The 20167-nt window shown below is 48.8% G+C and overlaps 1 protein-coding gene across 4 annotated transcripts in view; it reads right to left on the bottom strand.

Moving 5' to 3' along the window:
• The window catches only part of LOC144511899 (protein phosphatase 1 regulatory subunit 12B-like), a 317939-nt gene that overhangs the window by 35532 nt on the left and 262240 nt on the right, over positions 1 to 20167 (bottom strand). The window contains exon 19 of one of the 4 annotated variants that reach the window (XM_078242339.1): positions 8536 to 8860. The exons of the other annotated variants lie outside the window; for them this stretch is intronic. Within the exon in view, the coding sequence (XP_078098465.1) occupies positions 8840 to 8860 (21 nt within the window). The 3' untranslated portion in view covers positions 8536 to 8839. Of the gene's footprint in view, positions 1 to 8535; positions 8861 to 20167 lie in introns of those variants that run through there. 4 annotated transcript variants of the gene reach the window in all.

The following is a 20167-nucleotide window of genomic DNA, read 5'->3' on the forward strand; positions in this document are numbered from 1 at the left end:
GCACCAACATTGGCATCCTCTCACAAGTATTCACTAACAACTTTACTGGCTTTAGCTCGGATGTCAGATACCAAGCTCCAAAGCAGGTCTGCTTCTTACAGCTCAGTCACTGAAGTGGGCAGAAGTGTTGCAAGGATATGCTGAAAACCAACATGAAGAAATGCAACACGAATATCAACTCCTGGGAGACCATTACCCTGGACTGAACCAGATGGTAGGAGAGTCTGTGGGAAAAGTCCCAGTATTTTGAGGCCCAATGACAACAAAACGAAGAGGAAAAGTGAGAGCAGCAAAAAAAATGTGCCATGATCCGGATGAATAACACACAACCAGACATCACGCATGATAACAAATACCCTACATACCATAATGAGCCACATCAGCCATCTTCAGACTCAAGACAAATGTGCAGCACAATAACAGGTTCAGGTTTTTAATGACAAATGCCAGTTCATTTGTACAGTTGAGCTTTGTTTTTACAGGGGCAAATTAATTCATAATTAGCATATGCAAAAAACAACCTGCATAGAAGATGCAAGAAAAATGTCCAGCAAAACTGATATTCAACTTAAGATAACCAACGTAAATTTGCCTAATGTAGATAAAGGCAATACAAAGGTTTGAAAGAACTTGCCAAATGGAAATAAAGTATAACTGAAAATATTAATACAAAGAACTGTGTGATCTGGATCAACGTTTCACCTTTTATGAGTCAAGTTAAAATTTAAAATGTATTTTCTCCACCTTTGTGAAAAATAAAATGGTAATTACTAATCCAAACCTCTCGATTCATAACATTTTAAAACCATAATCTTCCCAAATATTCCAACGGTCACATCCAAGAGTTTGAAGCAATGCATCATCAACTCCTATTGCCTTCATCACCTTCTTGGACCTCAAACATTTGTGTGATGGCGCTTTAGTTCCCTTCATCCCCCAGCATTTCCATTTTTTTATATGCATAATGCCGCTGACTGAAGAGGGCCTGAATTTCCACGGAGTGACAATCAGATATGGCCAGGCGAGAGCTGTACAGGGCAGCCTGCTCCTGAAGCATTCAGTTGAGTGCTACTGCATCAGAGGGAGAGGCCATGCTCCTTTTTAAATCACTAACAGCAATAAAGCAGGTATGTTTTAATGTTTTTGACAAGCTAGGGAAAAAGTATGTGCATGGGGTCAGTGGGTAGGATTGTTAGTGGGAGGGGTATTGATTCAGGTCAGGCATTGCCAGTGAGGAGGTGGGGGTGCCTATACAGTGGTTACCCTGAAGTTAGAAATGGTTTTAATCCTTAAATTCTAATACAACACAGTCAGAACTATTTCAGGTTTGTGACTTAAATTGCATTTTCAGATGCCCCCAGTAAAAGGCAATTGCCCATAAGAAGTTTGCACTCCCAGACAACTGCCGTACAAACCTTACGTGGGAACTCCTTGGGGTGGGGGAGGAGGAAAGAGTTCCAGTGCATCGATGGGTACCCTCCATTTGCACTGCCCTGGAACATACTGGATCTCTTTGCACACCATGGGATTACATACCAGACACTGGAATGTGGACAGGTCTTTAGTTCTCAAGAGAAGCATCAGAACAGTAGACATGAAATTTCAGAAACATACCACCAACTGTAAAATAGTCAATATTTCAAATGGGAATATTGGAAAACATCAAAGGCAATTTTCAATTAAAAATGCGTATGATTAATAGTTGTAATTAATTGCCTGCCCAACATTGCTTCTTTAAGAAGCAAACTACAGATACTGCTGTTTGGGGGATCTCACAGTGTGCAAACTGGCTTGTGTTTACCTACAGAAAATAAACACAGATTATGCTTCCAAGTCATTTTTTGGTTTGGACATATTTGGGGATGTTCTGAGACACAAGGTTGTTTTCAAATGCAAGTGTTTTAAACTCATCGCTTCCAATAGGCATTAATATTCAAGCAACAGTTGTTTATTTACAGAGGAGTTTGAAAGTATTTTCCAATGTGTATTGGCACAAAATTCTCCCATTTCTGCCATTTTTACCCCTCAAGAACCTAACCCTGGTGGATTCTATATTCAGAAATTGTTTTTGATCTCACTGAAAAGGAAAATTATCCTTTTCTTCAGGAACTTAGGTCTGCGAGACTTTTTTTAAAATATCGTAATTAATTTTGTCTGTGCCTAATGTTCCCTGTGACAAATGGAAAATCTATTTGGTAACAAAAGCAAAATGTCACAATTCTCAACAAAACTAAAATCCTTTTCAATTTTATCATCACCTCCCTTTCCTGATTTCTCCCCCATCACGTTAGCCCTTCCACTCACACCACCGTTTGTGACTGAAAGAGCAGATTGGTCTCGCCAAATATCTCTAAAAATACTGTACTTGGTTGGACTATTTTAAGATAATTTTCAAGTGATTCAGGGAAGTACACCCCTCTGCTTGGAGGATCTTTTACTCCCACGCTCGACTGAACTAAAAACTGATGCAACTTGTCCTCCAGAGTAGTTCTGGTTGCAAAGACACATCAAAACAAAAGTCAAGAGTCTTTTCATAGAATCCCTACAGTGTAGGAGATCATTTGGCCCATCGTGTCTGTGATTTTCTGACAGAGCATCACACCCAGCCCCTATCCCCATTGCTGCATGTATTTGCCCTGCTAATAACCTACACATCTTAGGACACTAAGATGAAACCGGAGGAAACCGGAGCATCCAGCTTAGGTCCAAGCAGACACAGGGTAAGTGCATAGTCACCCAAGGCCAAAATCAAACCAGGGTCCCTGGCACTGTGAGGCAGCGGTGCTAACCACTGTGCCACCCTGGTTTGCAGATCAACACAATAATATCCTTACTATTTCTGTACAAATATACCGGATGGATATTGGAACAATTTTGAAATGTGGTGTTGCGGCTGGCCCTAAAAATCATGCGTTTATTTTGGTGGTGGAAAGAACTTAAGAGTAAGGAACTGAAAGCACATGCTTCAGCAGGAAGGTCTTAAAATTACACGGCACGATATTTATGCATGGATAATAAATACATGTTAACAAGCAAAACACATTTATTTTTAAAGGCAGCAATCATCTATTTAAGAATTATGCACAGCACAGTTTATGTTTAATTTCAATTACTTTTCAAAGAATCTTTACTTTTGATCTTTTGTCAACATGCAAAAATATGCCAAAGATGCATTATTCAAACAACAAGTGGAGCATTGTGTTTGGATTCATGCTTGTTGCTCCAAGTGTTACTGCTGTTAATGTTGGTCACCTAATTAAATAAAATAGCTGACCTATATGAAAACAAAGTTCTAAGTCAAATAGTCAGTGGTAAATTATTCAAAAGTCTGATACCCAAAAACCTGATGGTATTCTGATACCAAAAAGGGCACCATTGATCTGAACAGTGAAAGCAATTAAAACTTGCTGCTTTGTTACACCCTTAAAATTAACATCTTTCAGCAGCCACCTTAAGAATATATCTCTGCTCTTTACATCAAATTATGAATGCCACAGAGGAGAATGAAACAAATAACAGTGAAAAGGAAGGGCACAGCCCTTTAAAAATCATTTATGAGAGATGAGGAGATTTTTTTCCTCTGAGATTCTCGTCTTCAAAAGGCAGTGGAAGCAGAGTCTTTGAAGATTTTTAAGGCAAGCTTGATAGATTCTTGATAAACAATGGGGTGAAATGCAGGAATGTGGGGTTGAAGTTACAGTCAGATCAGCTATGATCTTATTGAATGGAGGAGCATGTGTATTGGGGGGCGGAGTGGTCTACTTCTGCTCTTAATTCATATATCCCGACAGATATACCCTTGTGTAAGTGATTTCTGTTCAGCCTTGGGAGAAGGCAAAATAAGGTACACTCGCAGCAACTTTTTCACCAGTACTAAGATATTATTAAACTAGAAAGAGTGCAGAAAAGATTTACTAAGATGCGACTGGAACTTGACGGTTTGAGTTATAAGGAGAGGCTGGATAGGCTGGGACTTTTTTCCCTAAAGTGTAGGAGGCTCAGGGGTGATCTTATGGAGGTCTATAAAATAACGATCTTTCCCAAAGGTAGGGGAGTCTAAAACTAGAGGTCATAGGTTTAAGGTGAGAGGGGAGAGATACAAAAGGGTCCAGAGGGGCAATTTTTCTCACAGAGGGTGGTGAATGTCCAGAATGAGCTGCTAGAGATAGTAGTAGAGGCGGGTTCAATTTTGTCTTTTAAAAAGCATTTAGACAGTTACATGGGTAAGATCGGTGTAGAGGGATATGGGACAAAAGCAGGCAATTGGGACTAGTTTAATGGTAAAAACTGGGCGGCACGGACAAGTTGGGCTGAAGGGCCGGTTTCCATGCTGTAAACCTCTATGACTTGGCATGTCCAGTACAAGAATGTCATATGAACTTTCAGTCAATACTTCAAAAGAATGGACACAAACGAGCTGTTAAGCCAGCAGTCGCAAATCAGGTGTCTTTTGATATTTGGATTACAGACAACATCAAGTCTCCAGTGAATATCGAATTAAATATGGACATAGCTGAGAGGACCTGACAGCCATTCATGGAATAAACACATTTCATTTTTTCAGGATGGGTCAACATCTAAAGACTAGTTTCCAGACTGCCTGTTTCATACTGGACAAAAAAGAATGACCAAAACTCAATGGTGACTATCTACTCCGCATTGTATCACGATAGCCTCCCCTGTCCAAACTAGAATTGGTGGGCCTCGGTAGTCAACCCATGGTCATGTGATCAAAGCTGGTTTCAGGGACTGCACCCTTATTACCCCAGGTCTCAGTGAATCTATCAGAACTATCATTGTTCAGTCCGAGAACCAGAATCAAACTAGTCATAAAGCAGCTAGAATATGTAACCCTGCTCTAGTTAAAGTTCACTGGAGAACCAATGTCCAAGAAATTTGGCTACAAAAAACCTTACAATTTGTTGTGAATCTTTCCTTTACAAGACTCTCACTTCAAATTTTAAATCAAATCATACAGAAAAACCATAAGCCTGCCACATGGGAGACCAGAAATCGTAAATCAGAGGCTGAATTAACTGCAATCTGTAAAAGTGCACTATCTTTAACTGTATCCAATCTTTGTGTCTGTGCATGCATGAGATCAAGTCTGCGGTGTTGCATTAATTAAGGGTAAATGTTTGAAATTAAATAACTTTTATTTTAAACTCTCAAAAACCTGTTGCTGAATTATTTAATTGGAATACATCCTCCAAGGACAAGAAAAGACGCCCCTTTTTCCATATAAAACACCAATTAACAGGCAGTAAGAGAGCATATACATTGTGTCCATGACACTATTTTTTTATCAGTGAATTTATTTATTGATAATAGTCACTTAAGGAAATGCAATGCTCGGAATTATTTGAAAACATCTTCCTATGGTGTCAGAAAATTACTAATAGTTTTACCGGATATTTATGGATCTCAAAAGCAATGACAATTAGGTCTTAATATGTTCTGTTGCACATCTATAAAGAAATCCCAGGTTTCAGAACAGAAGCAGTACGAAAACAATTTGATATTCTCTACTTTCACTACTGCCAATTATCAGCACATGAATATGTTCAATGATTAGAACATCATTTTTTCCATTTTTTTTGTTAACTCTCCTTTATGGTATATCTTACAAAAATACAGTATTTCTGAGTCATGTAAAAGCAGCTAATAAGGCCCCACATATGATTTCTGCATACGGCAATTAAACTCAAGTGAACCTTTAGATCACCTTTAACTGGTTATTTATTCTTAAATATAAACTGCTGCACATTAATTTGCACCTAGCCTGTACTTTACTGTTGCCCAAATAACTGAACCTAACGGTTCTAAGCACCTCTACTTTCACAGAAGACTAAGGAAATTTGGCATAGCTGCAGGAAACCTAGTAGCCACTCTGCTGTACATGTAACATACAGATTCAGTACCATTACTGAAATTAATCCCTCAGGCATACACATGTACGCCAGTGCCAATTACTGAGAAAAAGCATGAGCGCAACTTGTCTGAATGTAACAGTAAATAGCTGGGCAGGCCCAGCTACGACTCTCACCTACTTTTACAGATGCACCATAGAAAGCATTCTTTCTAGTTCTATCACAGCTTGGTATGGCTCCTGCTCTGCTCAAGACTGCAAGGAACTACAAAAGGTCGTGACTGTAGCCCAATCCATCACGCAAACCAGCCTCCCATCCATTGACTCTGTCTACACTTCCCGCTGCCTCAGCAAAGCAGCCAGCATAATTAATTAGGGGAATTAGGGGTTATAGGGATCAGGCGGGTAAGTGGAACTGATCCACTTCAGATCAGCCATGATCTTATTGAATGGCGGGGCAGGCTCGAGGGGCTAGATGGCCTACTCCTGCTCCTATTTCTTATGTTCTTATTAAGGACCCCACGCACCCCGGACATTCTCTCTTCCATCTTCTTACTTCGGGAAAAAGATAACATCTGACATCTCGTACCAACCAACTCAAGAACAGCTTCTTCCCTGCGGCTGTCAGAATTTTGAATGGACTTGCCTTGCATTAAGTTGATCTTTCTTTACACCCTAGCTATGACTATAACACTATATTCTGCACTCTCGTTTCCTTCTCTATGAATGGTATGTTTTGTCTGTATAGTGCGCAAGAAACAATATTTTTCACTGTATGATAATACATGTGGCAATAATAAATCAAATCAATTATGAAATTTACCAAACTGATTACCAGCAATACAATTCCACATAAAATTCAAGCCACATACAGCTTTTAAATGGAACTCGAATGCAAGGTTGGGGTTGGTAGACAGCTGAACATTTGTTTTGTGGTTTAATGACAAAACTGAACCACTTAAGTCTACTGACTTTAATTAATCCTATCAACCCATAGTTCAATATTTAGAAGATCAAACTTACTGAAATTAAACAGGGAGTGAGAGGCACAAGGGAGTAGAAATTGTCGTGGTCGGGAGGTGGGGAGGTGATAGGTGGCATCAGGTTTACTTCTTGTTTAGTCACGAGTTTCCTACACAACAGCTATCTGCTGCTACTATTGAGAATGTACATTTGAATACTGGACAAAAACAATAATGATGCATACACGAGGAACTGCCACTCAGATGATGCACCTTAAGGCAGTTAATGGTCATGAAGCTCCTGCACAAGCATTTTGAAGTCGGGGTGTAAAACAGTTGAGACAGAACTAGTGGGAAAACTGGAAGAGGAGAAAGGTCTACGCAGTGAACAAATATTTTCCATAAAGGATAATGTTTTGCAACATTCAATAGCAGAATTTTGGAATATGCTGTGATAGCATGCATAAATAATAAATTCGTAGTTTTCTTTCTTGCAATCTATTTTACTGCTTTTAAGGTTAATAATCTGCATCAGACACATTCTAGCTATGTCTCAAATTCAATTTTTAAAACAGATTGGTGCTTTAAAATCGTCCAGATTTTTATATCAGTTCAATGTACACTACATTCCTCGAATACCAAAAATATTCTGTTCTTTAATTCAGATATATATTCATCTTGATTGATGGCATTGATAAACATTGAAATGATGTAATGACTTCCAAGGACAATCAAGAATTATGAATCAGGTAAAAGACAAACTATCTCCTGATTTCACAAATGTCATTTTTCATGGTAATTTGCAAAAAAGTGTTTCTTCAAAACATACTTGACGATATGAATGTCCTGTTGCTGCAATGATTTTCCTTTTGTCTGATCAAAATTTCTTTCAGGCTTGTAGTTTATATTTCAAGCTGGATTTCTCAAGCAAGTTTTCCCTGGGCCCCAAGCTCTACTTTCCCTCTGCACATTATATCTGTTCCACAGCAGCTGTTGCTAATTACATACGACTTCCACAATAACCTCCCACAAACGATTCCTGTATACGCTTAAAAAGACCACACAATCAGAACTGACATTAAATGGAACTGGCCACAACGATTAAGAGAAAAACTTTCATTATTTTCCTTTGGTTTGTTCACCTAGTAGCCACTCTGCTGTACATGTAACATACAGATTCAGAACCATTACTGAAGTTAATCCCTCAGGCATACACATGTACGCCAGTGCCAATTACTGAGAAAGAAAGCATGAGCGCAACTTGTCTGAATGTAACAGTAAACAGAGCCATACAAATTGCACTTTGAAAATATTGGGCAGTGTACAAAAAAGTATGTTGACTCTTACATTTACTACTCCCAATACGCTTTCAAAATCAGTCCAATTATCAAAATCAGCAGTTGTAAGGAGAAAGAAAACAGTCAGAGGGAAAAGTCAGCAACATGATTTTCTTGAGTTTACTTCAGAATGAAATCTTTCTGTTTTTTTTCCGAAACACAAAAACACTGCAACACTGGATTTACTTTAACTCTCAAAAAGGTACATAAATAGAAGATTGACTGCTTAACAGCTTCTATGTGGTAGATGTGTCAGGATTTAACAAAAAACATTACATCCACACCCATATATTATTTGTTGCACAGTTGCTAGGCCTCTTTTATTACTATATCAGAGCACAGCAATGAAAGTCAGTGGTTTTCTTACTCGGAATGTCTTGCTGGTGGGTGAAGGTGAGCAAGGTGGTGTCTCTGGCTGTGTTTTCCTGCTCCTCGTCAAGTCCTTATTTCTAGAATATAGCGCTGACATAGTTACCCAAATCCAAGGTATTCACTTCTGATCAGTGCTGTATTAAGGTTCACTTCTCTGAGTAACTTTTTTGTATGATCAAACACGTTGCCTTCAGAACTGGTTTGTCCGTATCCAAAGCTGAAATTGCAGATATTTGCTTTACAACGGTGCAGGCTGACAGGTAAAATGAAAATAGGACTGTAAGATGAATTGTTGGTCTTCAAGCTGAGATTTGTTCTTCCTTAGTTGCACCAAGAGTTCAGCACATTTAAAAAGAAACAGATGAATGTATCAAATAAAATCCCAGAGGACTGTCTTTCAAAATATTACAGCTGCAAGAAAGTGGTTTTCAATTTACCTGAACTGTATAAGACGGCGAAATTGAGATAACCATCAAAACACAATCTTTCATTTTGAGACTTTGTTCACATCAAGGGGGTGGAGCACCACTTGATGATGTATGATTACAGCAAGTTTTGTTTTGTGCTTATTGCCTTAGCTGGGTTGTCTCATGTGCTGCTTTCTTTATGGCATTTCAAATTTTTTTGACTTGAATAGGAATGCTGGAATTACGCCAAAGGCACCATTCGCTTTCAGCTGGGAATTAAGTTTTTTCTCTGAGGAAGAAACTCCTTAAAAGTTCCCTTTCGTGCATGTGGGTTCAACAATTTTAACAAGGAAGTCATTACATTGAATGATAGAAGTTCTCAAACTCATTTTTGGAATGACTTGCCCCTCATTTTTGTTCAAACAAATCCCGCAGCAAAGCAAACTTTCTCGGTGAACAATTAACTATTTACTTTCACTAAGTGAAGGACTGCATGCATTCTACTGTTTAAGGGTATAAACATTAGACTATTAATAGCAACTAGTTACTTAATATACAAACTTGAATGATCCTTACTTTGGATCCTTACAGATGCATTTTTCAATGTAATTTTTGTCTTATAAGGAAACAACTAGGTTTAGAAACAACCACATTGAAAAGCAGACTGAAATTTTATGTAAGGAGTTGATATTCAGAACAATTCTTTTGGCAGGTCAACAAATCTGATTTATAGTTACGATAAATTACTATCACCTGTTAACATTGTTTATTGCTTGAATGCTTTATATTCCATAGAAGCTGGGACTGCATATGATCCTAAAATCATAACAGTTAAACATTTCTCCCAAAGAGATATTTACCTTTAGCAGTTTCAGGAAAATAAATTAAATTTTCAGTTTGAACGTGCAGAGTATCAGGATTGTATAACAAGTTAATTGCACCAAGAGTCAAAGAAACTGATTTTGATCTTTAAATTTTAAATGCTACTTGTATTTTTAGTGGCAGCATATTTTTTCAAGAAGTGTAAATAATTGTGAGCCTCCTCCGTACTGAAGAAATTAGAATAATACAATTGATAAACAAAGTTTACACTTTGAATCCTTTTAGGACAGAGAGATAGAACAAAACACTGGATAAAGATAACGCGTTAAGTTCAAACTTTTCCTTAAGAAAGCTAAGTATTCACATACCAACATTCTGAAAAGATATGGCATATATCTGCTGTATAAAGCTTAAGTGATTAAATCCCATTTTAGATACTGATTTCAGAAGAGTTATGGATAATGGTACTGGCAAATGTAAATAGATGGATTTCCAAATACTGGTGGGATCCACAAGTCACATCACTGAAGTAATCAAGGAAATGATCCCAAAATGATCTCCCTTTTGAATGCCTTTCTCTCTCTGAATACTTACACAGTGCTTAAACTGCAGTAATATAGTGCCCAACATCTTTCACATGCAGGAAGATTGAAACTCTCCTAAATTAATCAAATGAACTTAAAACATAGGGTTTCATATACAGAAGGTGATAAGCCAAGCTGGTGAGGCACTTAGAAAAGCAAAAAAGTGACCCATGGTTTTGTAAATCAGTGAATGTAGTACAAAAGCACGAAATTGTAGTAAACAACTAGAGATTACTGATTAGGCCTCCAATATTTAGGAAAGATGTCAAACCCTTGAAAACAGAGGAAATTTACCAGAATGGCACCAAAGATGAGATACTTTTGTTATGTGGAGGCACTAAAGAAACTGGATTACTTCCCTTAGAGTACAAACGGACAAGGAGAATGTTAGTAGAGGTGTTCAAAGTTCTGAAGGGTACTAGTGTTTCCATACTCAGGGAAATTAATAACCAGAAGACACAGGTTTCAGTTAATTTGCAAGAAAAAGATCGAGTGGGGAATTGAAGAGAAATGTCTTTATGCAACAAGTCATGATCTGAAATACGCAACCTGAAAGGATGTTGAAAACACATTCAGTAGTAACATTTAAAAGGAAGTGGGACAGATACTTGAAAAAGGAAAAAATGTGCGTGGTTACGGGGAAAAGCAGGAGTGATAATAGTTAGATAGTTCCTTAGTGAACCAGCAGACATGGACCAAAATGACCTACTCCTGTGCTGTATGATTCTGAGTTATTGACGATATTTTTTTAAAAAACTAAAATTGCCCTGCAAACTTCCAGTCTCAGTTTCACCATAGCAAAATGTTTAGATTGATACACTGAAGATTTCCAATGAATCTTACAGTACACAGCAACAACTGAAACTTTTGCCAATTTTAGGATTTGTGCAGTGTTTTAAATATATACATATTTCAAAGGTCCTAAATGTGAGGCAATAAAAAATAATTTGATTTGAAATAAGGTCTAGAGCCCAAATTGGCCAGTGTGCTGTCACATTTTGCATGAATTGTGTACCTAACTATAGACTGACAGCTCATCCAGCTATATAGAAAATAGGGTAATTAACACCTCGTCTCTTGCAATGTATTTGGAAATTTTAAGCCAATAGGACTACTGATCTGCTCAACAATGATCAACTAGAAATGGATGAGTGCGCAATTAACCCACACCAGTTGCTTTTGATGCAGACAGCATACAAATTTTGTGCTGAGTGGCTGCAAAATTGAGAGAGAGATTGGTAGCACTTAAAAGGTAACATGCATCTCTTAAAAAGGGAGGTGTATTGTGGCTAGAGCAGATAACAGAACTGTTTGCAGAAGAGAGACAGAGCTAGAAAAACATTAAATAATGGTAAGAGCTGGCAGAGATAGGCTCTAAGATCTTTAGACACTGGACTGGAGACAGATGCACAACAGGAGAGACATATATCATCTATCTGGAGGCCTTGTCAGAAGACAATGGGAACATATAGATATGTCAGCCAAAGCCAGGAATGAAGTGCCAAGGATAAGGTTACAGAGCTGCAAAAAGTTGAATTACCTCACATGATGGTCAGGATCAGTAAATGCATTGATTATAAGACCATAAGATATAGTAGCAAAATTAGGCCTTTCGGCCGATCAAGTCTGCTCCGCCATTCAATCATGGCTGATAAGTTTCTCAAATCCATTCTCCCATCTTTTCCCCATAACCTTTGATCCCCTCACCAATCAGGAGCCATCATGTCCCAGTGCCTCATTAGATTCACAATGGATCATGCTCCCAATCATTGACCCAACCAGCGATCACAACTCTAACCCAAATCTCATCCTTGACAATTCGTGCTGCTGCAAGCCTCATCTCACAGCTCGGGCACATTGCCAGCTATTCAACTACAAGTGCCACATCACCCAAACAGAATAAGCCCGGGGTCCCAAAAGCAGTCAATGCTGAGAAGTTTGCCACTATTCAGGGCCGCAGTGGTATTGCAACCTGAGAGAGAGGCGCAGAGAGAGACAGAGAAACGCAGAGAGAGAGAGACGCAGAGAGACAGAGAGCGATGCGCAGAGAGAGAGAAAGCGAGGAGCAGAGAGAGAGAGAGACGCTCAGAGAGAGAGAGAGGCGCAGAGAGAGAGGCGCAGAGAGAGAGGCGCAGAAAGAGAGAGTGCGAGAGAGGGGCAGAGAGAGAGAGAGAGGCGCAGAGAGAGAGGGAGAGGCGCAGAGAGAGAGGGAGAGGCGCAGAGAGAGAGGGAGAGGCGCAGAGAGAGAGAGAGAGACGCAGAGAGAGAGAGAGAGAGACGCAGAGAGACAGAGAGCGATGCGCAGAGAGAGAGAGAGAGGCGCAGAGAGAGGGAGGCGCAGAGAGAGAGAGAGGCGCAGAGAGAGAGAGGGAGGCGCAGAGAGAGAGAGAGAGAGGCGCAGAGAGAGAGAGAGGCGCAGAGAGAGAGAGAGAGAGCGGCAGAGAGAGAGAGAGAGAGGCGCAGAGAGAGAGAGGGAGGCGCAGAGAGAGAGAGGTGCAGAGAGAGAGAGGTGCAGAGAGAGAGAGAGGCGCAGAGAGAGAGAGAGGCGCAGAGAGAGAGAGAGGCGCAGAGGGAGAGAGAGGCGCAGAGGGAGAGAGAGGTGCAGAGAGAGAGAGACAGAGAAACGCAGAGACAGAGAGGCGCAGACAGAGAGAGGCGCGGGGAGAGAGAGGCGCGGGGAGAGAGAGGCGCGGGGAGAGAGAGGCGCGGGGAGAGAGAGGCGCGGGGAGAGAGAGGCGCGGGGAGAGAGAGGCGCGGGGAGAGAGAGGCGCGGGGAGAGAGAGGCGCGGGGAGAGAGAGGCGCGGGGAGAGAGAGGCGCGGGGAGAGAGAGGCGCGGGGAGAGAGAGGCGCGGGGAGAGAGAGGCGCGGGGAGAGAGAGGCGCGGGGAGAGAGAGGCGCGGGGAGAGAGAGGCGCGGGGAGAGAGAGGCGCGGGGAGAGAGAGGCGCGGGGAGAGAGAGGCGCGGGGAGAGAGAGGCGCGGGGAGAGAGAGGCGCGGGGAGAGAGAGGCGCGGGGAGAGAGAGGCGCGGGGAGAGAGAGGCGCGGGGAGAGAGAGGCGCGGGGAGAGAGAGGCGCGGGGAGAGAGAGGCGCGGGGAGAGAGAGGCGCGGGGAGAGAGAGGCGCGGGGAGAGAGAGGCGCGGGGAGAGAGAGGCGCGGGGAGAGAGAGGCGCGGGGAGAGAGAGGCGCGGGGAGAGAGAGGCGCGGGGAGAGAGAGGCGCGGGGAGAGAGAGGCGCGGGGAGAGAGAGGCGCGGGGAGAGAGAGGCGCGGGGAGAGAGAGGCGCGGGGAGAGAGAGGCGCGGGGAGAGAGAGGCGCGGGGAGAGAGAGGCGCGGGGAGAGAGAGGCGCGGGGAGAGAGAGGCGCGGGGAGAGAGAGGCGCGGGGAGAGAGAGGCGCGGGGAGAGAGAGGCGCGGGGAGAGAGAGGCGCGGGGAGAGAGAGGCGCGGGGAGAGAGAGGCGCGGGGAGAGAGAGGCGCGGGGAGAGAGAGGCGCGGGGAGAGAGAGGCGCGGGGAGAGAGAGGCGCGGGGAGAGAGAGGCGCGGGGAGAGAGAGGCGCGGGGAGAGAGAGGCGCGGGGAGAGAGAGGCGCGGGGAGAGAGAGGCGCGGGGAGAGAGAGGCGCGGGGAGAGAGAGGCGCGGGGAGAGAGAGGCGCGGGGAGAGAGAGGCGCGGGGAGAGAGAGGCGCGGGGAGAGAGAGGCGCGGGGAGAGAGAGGCGCGGGGAGAGAGAGGCGCGGGGAGAGAGAGGCGCGGGGAGAGAGAGGCGCGGGGAGAGAGAGGCGCGGGGAGAGAGAGGCGCGGGGAGAGAGTGGCGCGGGGAGAGAGTGGCGCGGGGAGAGAGAGGCGCGGGGAGAGAGAGGCGCGGGGAGAGAGAGGCGCGGGGAGAGAGAGGCGCGGGGAGAGAGAGGCGCGGGGAGAGAGAGGCGCGGGGAGAGAGAGGCGCGGGGAGAGAGAGGCGCGGGGAGAGAGAGGCGCGGGGAGAGAGAGGCGCGGGGAGAGAGAGGCGCGGGGAGAGAGAGGCGCGGGGAGAGAGAGGCGCGGGGAGAGAGAGGCGCGGGGAGAGAGAGGCGCGGGGAGAGAGCGGCGCGGGGAGAGAGCGGCGCGGGGAGCGAGAGGCGCGGGGAGAGAGAGGCGCGGGGAGAGAGAGGCGCGGGGAGAGAGAGGCGCGGGGAGAGAGAGGCGCAGAGAGAGGAAGGCGCAGAGAGAGAGAGAGGCGCAGGGAGAGAGTGGCTCAGGGAGAGAGTGGCGCAGGGAGAGAGAGGCGCACAGAGAGAGAGGGAGAGGCGCAGAGAGGGAGAGGTGCAGAGATAGAGAGAGAGAGGTGCAGAGAGAGAGAGGTGCAGAGAGAGAGAGGTGCAGAGAGAGAGAGAGAGGTGCAGAGAGAGGCGCAGAGAGAGAGAGACGCAGAGAGAGAGAGACGCAGCGAGAGAGGAGCAGAGAGAGAGGGTGAGGCGCAGAGAGACAGAGATGCGCAGAGAGAGATGCGCAGAGAGAGAGAGAGGCGCAGAGAGAGAGAGAGGCGCAGAGAGAGAGGCGCAGAGAGAGAGAGAGGCGCAGAGAGGGAGAGGCGCAGAGAGAGAGAGAGGCGCAGAGAGAGAGAGGTGCAGAGAGAGAGAGAGGTGCAGAGAGAGAGAGAGGTGCAGAGAGGGAGAGGCGCAGAGAGAGAGAGAGGTGCAGAGAGAGAGAGGTGCAGAGAGAGAGAGAGGTGCAGAGAGAGGCGCAGAGAGAGAGAGACGCAGAGAGAGAGAGACGCAGTGAGAGAGGAGCAGAGAGAGAGGGTGAGGCGCAGAGAGAGAGGCGCAGCGAGAGAGAGAGGCGCAGAGAGAGGCGCAGAGAGAGAGAGGCGCAGAGAGAGAGAGAGGCGCAGAGAGAGAGAGAGGCGCAGAGAGAGAGAGAGAAGCGCAGAGAGAGAGAGAGGCGCAGAGAGAGAGAGAGGTGCAGAGAGAGAGAGAGAGGCGCAGAGAGAGAGAGAGGCGCAGAGAGAGAGAGAGGTGCAGAGAGAGAGAGGTGCAGAGAGAGAGAGAGGTGCAGAGAGAGGCGCAGAGAGAGAGAGACGCAGAGAGAGAGAGACGCAGTGAGAGAGGAGCAGAGAGAGAGGGTGAGGCGCAGAGAGAGAGGCGCAGAGAGAGAGAGAGGCGCAGAGAGAGAGAGAGGCGCAGAGAGAGAGAGAGGCGCAGAGAGAGAGAGAGGCGCAGAGAGAGAGAGAGGCGCAGAGAGAGAGAGGCGCAGAGAGAGAGAGAGGCGCAGAGAGAGAGAGAGGCGCAGAGAGAGAGAGAGGCGCAGAGAGAGAGAGAGGCGCAGAGAGAGAGAGAGGCGCAGAGAGAGAGAGAGGCGCAGAGAGAGAGAGAGGCGCAGAGAGAGAGAGGCGCAGAGAGAGAGTGAGGCGCAGAGAGAGAGAGAGGCGCAGAGAGAGAGAGAGGCGCAGAGAGGGAGAGAGGCGCGCAGAGAGGGAGAGGCGCGCAGAGAGGGAGAGGCGCGCAGAGAGGGAGAGGCGCGCAGAGAGGGAGAGGCGCGCAGAGAGGGAGAGGCGCGCAGAGAGGGAGAGGCGCGCAGAGAGGGAGAGGCGCGCAGAGAGGGAGAGGCGCGCAGAGAGGGAGAGGCGCGCAGAGAGGGAGAGGCGCGCAGAGAGGGAGAGGCGCGCAGAGAGGGAGAGGCGCGCAGAGAGGGAGAGGCGCGCAGAGAGGGAGAGGCGCGCAGAGAGGGAGAGGCGCGCAGAGAGGGAGAGGCGCGCAGAGAGGGAGAGGCGCGCAGAGAGGGAGAGGCGCGCAGAGAGAGGCGCGCAGAGAGAGGCGCGCAGAGAGAGAGGCGCAGAGAGAGAGGCGCAGACAGAGAGGCGCAGAGAGAGAGGCGCAGAGAGAGAGAGAGGCGCAGAGAGAGAGAGAGGTGCAGAGAGAGAGAGGTGCAGAGAGAGAGAGAGGTGCAGAGAGAGGCGCAGAGAGAGAGAGATGCAGAGAGAGAGAGACGCAGTGAGAGAGGAGCAGAGAGAGAGGGTGAGGCGCAGAGAGAGAGGCGCAGAGAGAGAGAGAGGCGCAGAGAGAGAGAGAGGCACAGAGAGAGAGAGAGGCGCAGAGAGAGAGAGAGGCGCAGAGAGAGAGAGGCGCAGAGAGAGAGAGAGGCGCAGAGAGAGAGAGAGGCGCAGAGAGAGAGAGAGGCGCAGAGAGGGAGAGAGGCGCGCAGAGAGGGAGAGGCGCGCAGAGAGGGAGAGAGGCGCGCAGAGAGGGAGAGGCGCGCAGAGAGGGAGAGGCGCGCAGAGAGGGAGAGGCGCGCAGAGAGGGAGAGGCGCGCAGAGAGGGAGAGGCGCGCAGAGAGGGAGAGGCGCGCAGAGAGGGAGAGGCGCGCAGAGAGGGAGAGGCGCGCAGAGAGGGAGAGGCGCGCAGAGAGGGAGAGGCGCGCAGAGAGGGAGAGGCGCGCAGAGAGGGAGAGGCGCGCAGAGAGGGAGAGGCGCGCAGAGAGGGAGAGGCGCGCAGAGAGGGAGAGGCGCGCAGAGAGGGAGAGGCGCGCAGAGAGAGGCGCGCAGAGAGAGGCGCGCAGAGAGAGAGGCGCAGAGAGAGAGGCGCAGACAGAGAGGCGCAGAGAGAGAGGCGCAGAGAGAGAGAGAGGTGCAGAGAGAGAGAGAGGTGCAGAGAGGGAGAGGCGCAGAGAGAGAGAGAGGTGCAGAGAGAGAGAGGTGCAGAGAGAGAGAGAGGTGCAGAGAGAGGCGCAGAGAGAGAGAGACGCAGAGAGAGAGAGACGCATTGAGAGAGGAGCAGAGAGAGAGGGTGAGGCGCAGAGAGAGAGGCGCAGCGAGAGAGAGAGGCGCAGAGAGAGGCGCAGAGAGAGAGAGAGGCGCAGAGAGAGAGAGAGGCGCAGAGAGAGAGAGAGGCGCAGAGAGAGAGAGAGAGGCGCAGAGAGAGAGAGAGGCGCAGAGAGAGAGAGAGGTGCAGAGAGAGAGAGAGGCGCAGAGAGAGAGAGAGGCGCAGAGAGAGAGAGAGGTGCAGAGAGAGAGAGGTGCAGAGAGAGAGAGAGGTGCAGAGAGAGGCGCAGAGAGAGAGAGACGCAGAGAGAGAGAGACGCAGTGAGAGAGGAGCAGAGAGAGAGGGTGAGGCGCAGAGAGAGAGGCGCAGAGAGAGAGAGAGGCGCAGAGAGAGAGAGAGGCGCAGAGAGAGAGAGAGGCGCAGAGAGAGAGAGGCGCAGAGAGAGAGAGAGGCGCAGAGAGAGAGAGGCGCAGAGAGAGAGAGAGGCGCAGAGAGAGAGAGAGGCGCAGAGGGAGAGAGAGGCGCAGAGAGGGAGAGAGGCGCGCAGAGAGGGAGAGGCGCGCAGAGAGGGAGAGGCGCGCAGAGAGGGAGAGGCGCGCAGAGAGGGAGAGGCGCGCAGAGAGGGAGAGGCGCGCAGAGAGGGAGAGGCGCGCAGAGAGGGAGAGGCGCGCAGAGAGGGAGAGGCGCGCAGAGAGGGAGAGGCGCGCAGAGAGGGAGAGGCGCGCAGAGAGGGAGAGGCGCGCAGAGAGGGAGAGGCGCGCAGAGAGGGAGAGGCGCGCAGAGAGGGAGAGGCGCGCAGAGAGGGAGAGGCGCGCAGAGAGGGAGAGGCGCGCAGAGAGGGAGAGGCGCGCAGAGAGGGAGAGGCGCGCAGAGAGGGAGAGGCGCGCAGAGAGGGAGAGGCGCGCAGAGAGGGAGAGGCGCGCAGAGAGGGAGAGGCGCGCAGAGAGGGAGAGGCGCGCAGAGAGGGAGAGGCGCGCAGAGAGGGAGAGGCGCGCAGAGAGGGAGAGGCGCGCAGAGAGGGAGAGGCGCGCAGAGAGAGGCGCGCAGAGAGAGGCGCGCAGAGAGAGAGGCGCAGAGAGAGAGGCGCAGACAGAGAGGCGCAGAGAGAGAGGCGCAGAGAGAGAGAGAGGTGCAGAGAGAGAGAGAGGTGCAGAGAGGGAGAGGCGCAGAGAGAGAGAGAGGTGCAGAGAGAGAGAGGTGCAGAGAGAGAGAGAGGTGCAGAGAGAGGCGCAGAGAGAGAGAGACGCAGAGAGAGAGAGACGCAGTGAGAGAGGAGCAGAGAGAGAGGGTGAGGCGCAGAGAGAGAGGCGCAGCGAGAGAGAGAGGCGCAGAGAGAGGCGCAGAGAGAGAGAGAGGCGCAGAGAGAGAGAGAGGCGCAGAGAGAGAGAGAGGCGCAGAGAGAGAGAGAGAGGCGCAGAGAGAGAGAGAGGCGCAGAGAGAGAGAGAGGTGCAGAGAGAGAGAGAGGCGCAGAGAGAGAGAGAGGCGCAGAGAGAGAGAGAGGTGCAGAGAGAGAGAGGTGCAGAGAGAGAGAGAGGTGCAGAGAGAGGCGCAGAGAGAGAGAGACGCAGAGAGAGAGAGACGCAGTGAGAGAGGAGCAGAGAGAGAGGGTGAGGCGCAGAGAGAGAGGCGCAGAGAGAGAGAGAGGCGCAGAGAGAGAGAGAGGCGCAGAGAGAGAGAGAGGCGCAGAGAGAGAGAGGCGCAGAGAGAGAGAGAGGCGCAGAGAGAGAGAGAGGCGCAGAGAGAGAGAGAGGCGCAGAGAGAGAGAGAGGCGCAGAGAGAGAGAGAGGCGCAGAGAGAGAGAGAGGCGCAAAGAGAGAGAGGCGCAGAGAGAGAGAGAGGCGCAGAGAGGGAGAGAGGCGCGCAGAGAGGGAGAGGCGCGCAGAGAGGGAGAGGCGCGCAGAGAGGGAGAGGCGCGCAGAGAGGGAGAGGCGCGCAGAGAGGGAGAGGCGCGCAGAGAGGGAGAGGCGCGCAGAGAGGGAGAGGCGCGCAGAGAGGGAGAGGCGCGCAGAGAGGGAGAGGCGCGCAGAGAGGGAGAGGCGCGCAGAGAGGGAGAGGCGCGCAGAGAGGGAGAGGCGCGCAGAGAGGGAGAGGCGCGCAGAGAGGGAGAGGCGCGCAGAGAGGGAGAGGCGCGCAGAGAGGGAGAGGCGCGCAGAGAGGGAGAGGCGCGCAGAGAGGGAGAGGCGCGCAGAGAGAGGCGCGCAGAGAGAGGCGCGCAGAGAGAGAGGCGCAGAGAGAGAGGCGCAGAGAGAGAGGCGCAGAGAGAGAGGCGCAGAGAGAGAGGCGCAGAGAGAGAGGCGCAGAGAGAGAGGCGCAGAGAGAGATGCGCAGAGGGAGATGCGCAGAGGGAGATGCGCAGAGGGAGAGGCGCAGAGAGAGAGGCGCAGAGAGAGGCGCAGAGAGCGAGGCGCAGAGAGAGAGAGAGGCGCAGAGAGGGAGAGGCGCAGAGAGAAAATGAGGCGCATTGAGAGAGAGAGGCGCAGAGAAAGAGAGAGAGGCGCAGAGAGAGGGGTGCAGGGAGAGAGAGAGAGAGAGAGGGGCGCAGAGAAAGAGAGAGGCGCAGAGAGAGGGGTGCAGAGAGAGAGAGAGAGAGAGGCGCAGAGAAAGAGAGAGAGGCGCAAAGAGGGAGAGGCACAGACGGAGAGAGAGAGGGGGGGGGAGTGAGAGTGGGGGGCCGCGAGAGAGAGGGAGACAGAGGGGGACCGAGAGGGAGAGGAATCGCGGGACCGAGAGAGAGAGAGCAGGACCAAGAGAGGGAAAGAGAGAGGGGGACCGAGAGACAACATAGAACATAGAACATTACAGCGCAGTACAGGCTCTTCGGCCCTCGATGTTGTGCCGACCAGTGAAACCAATCGAAATCCCATCTAACCTACACTATTCCAATATCATTCATATGTTTATCCAATGACCATTTAAATGCCCTTAATGTTGGCAAGTCCACGACTGTTGCTGACAGGGCATTCCACGCCCTTACTACACCTCTGACATCTGTCCTATATCTATCACCCCTCAATTTAAAGCTATGCCCCCTCGTGCGAGCCATCACCATCCAAGGAAAAAGGCTCTCACTGTCCACCCTATCT

The sequence above is a fragment of the Mustelus asterias genome, chromosome 25 (assembly GCF_964213995.1).
Source record: "Mustelus asterias chromosome 25, sMusAst1.hap1.1, whole genome shotgun sequence".
NCBI lineage: Eukaryota > Metazoa > Chordata > Chondrichthyes > Carcharhiniformes > Triakidae > Mustelus > Mustelus asterias.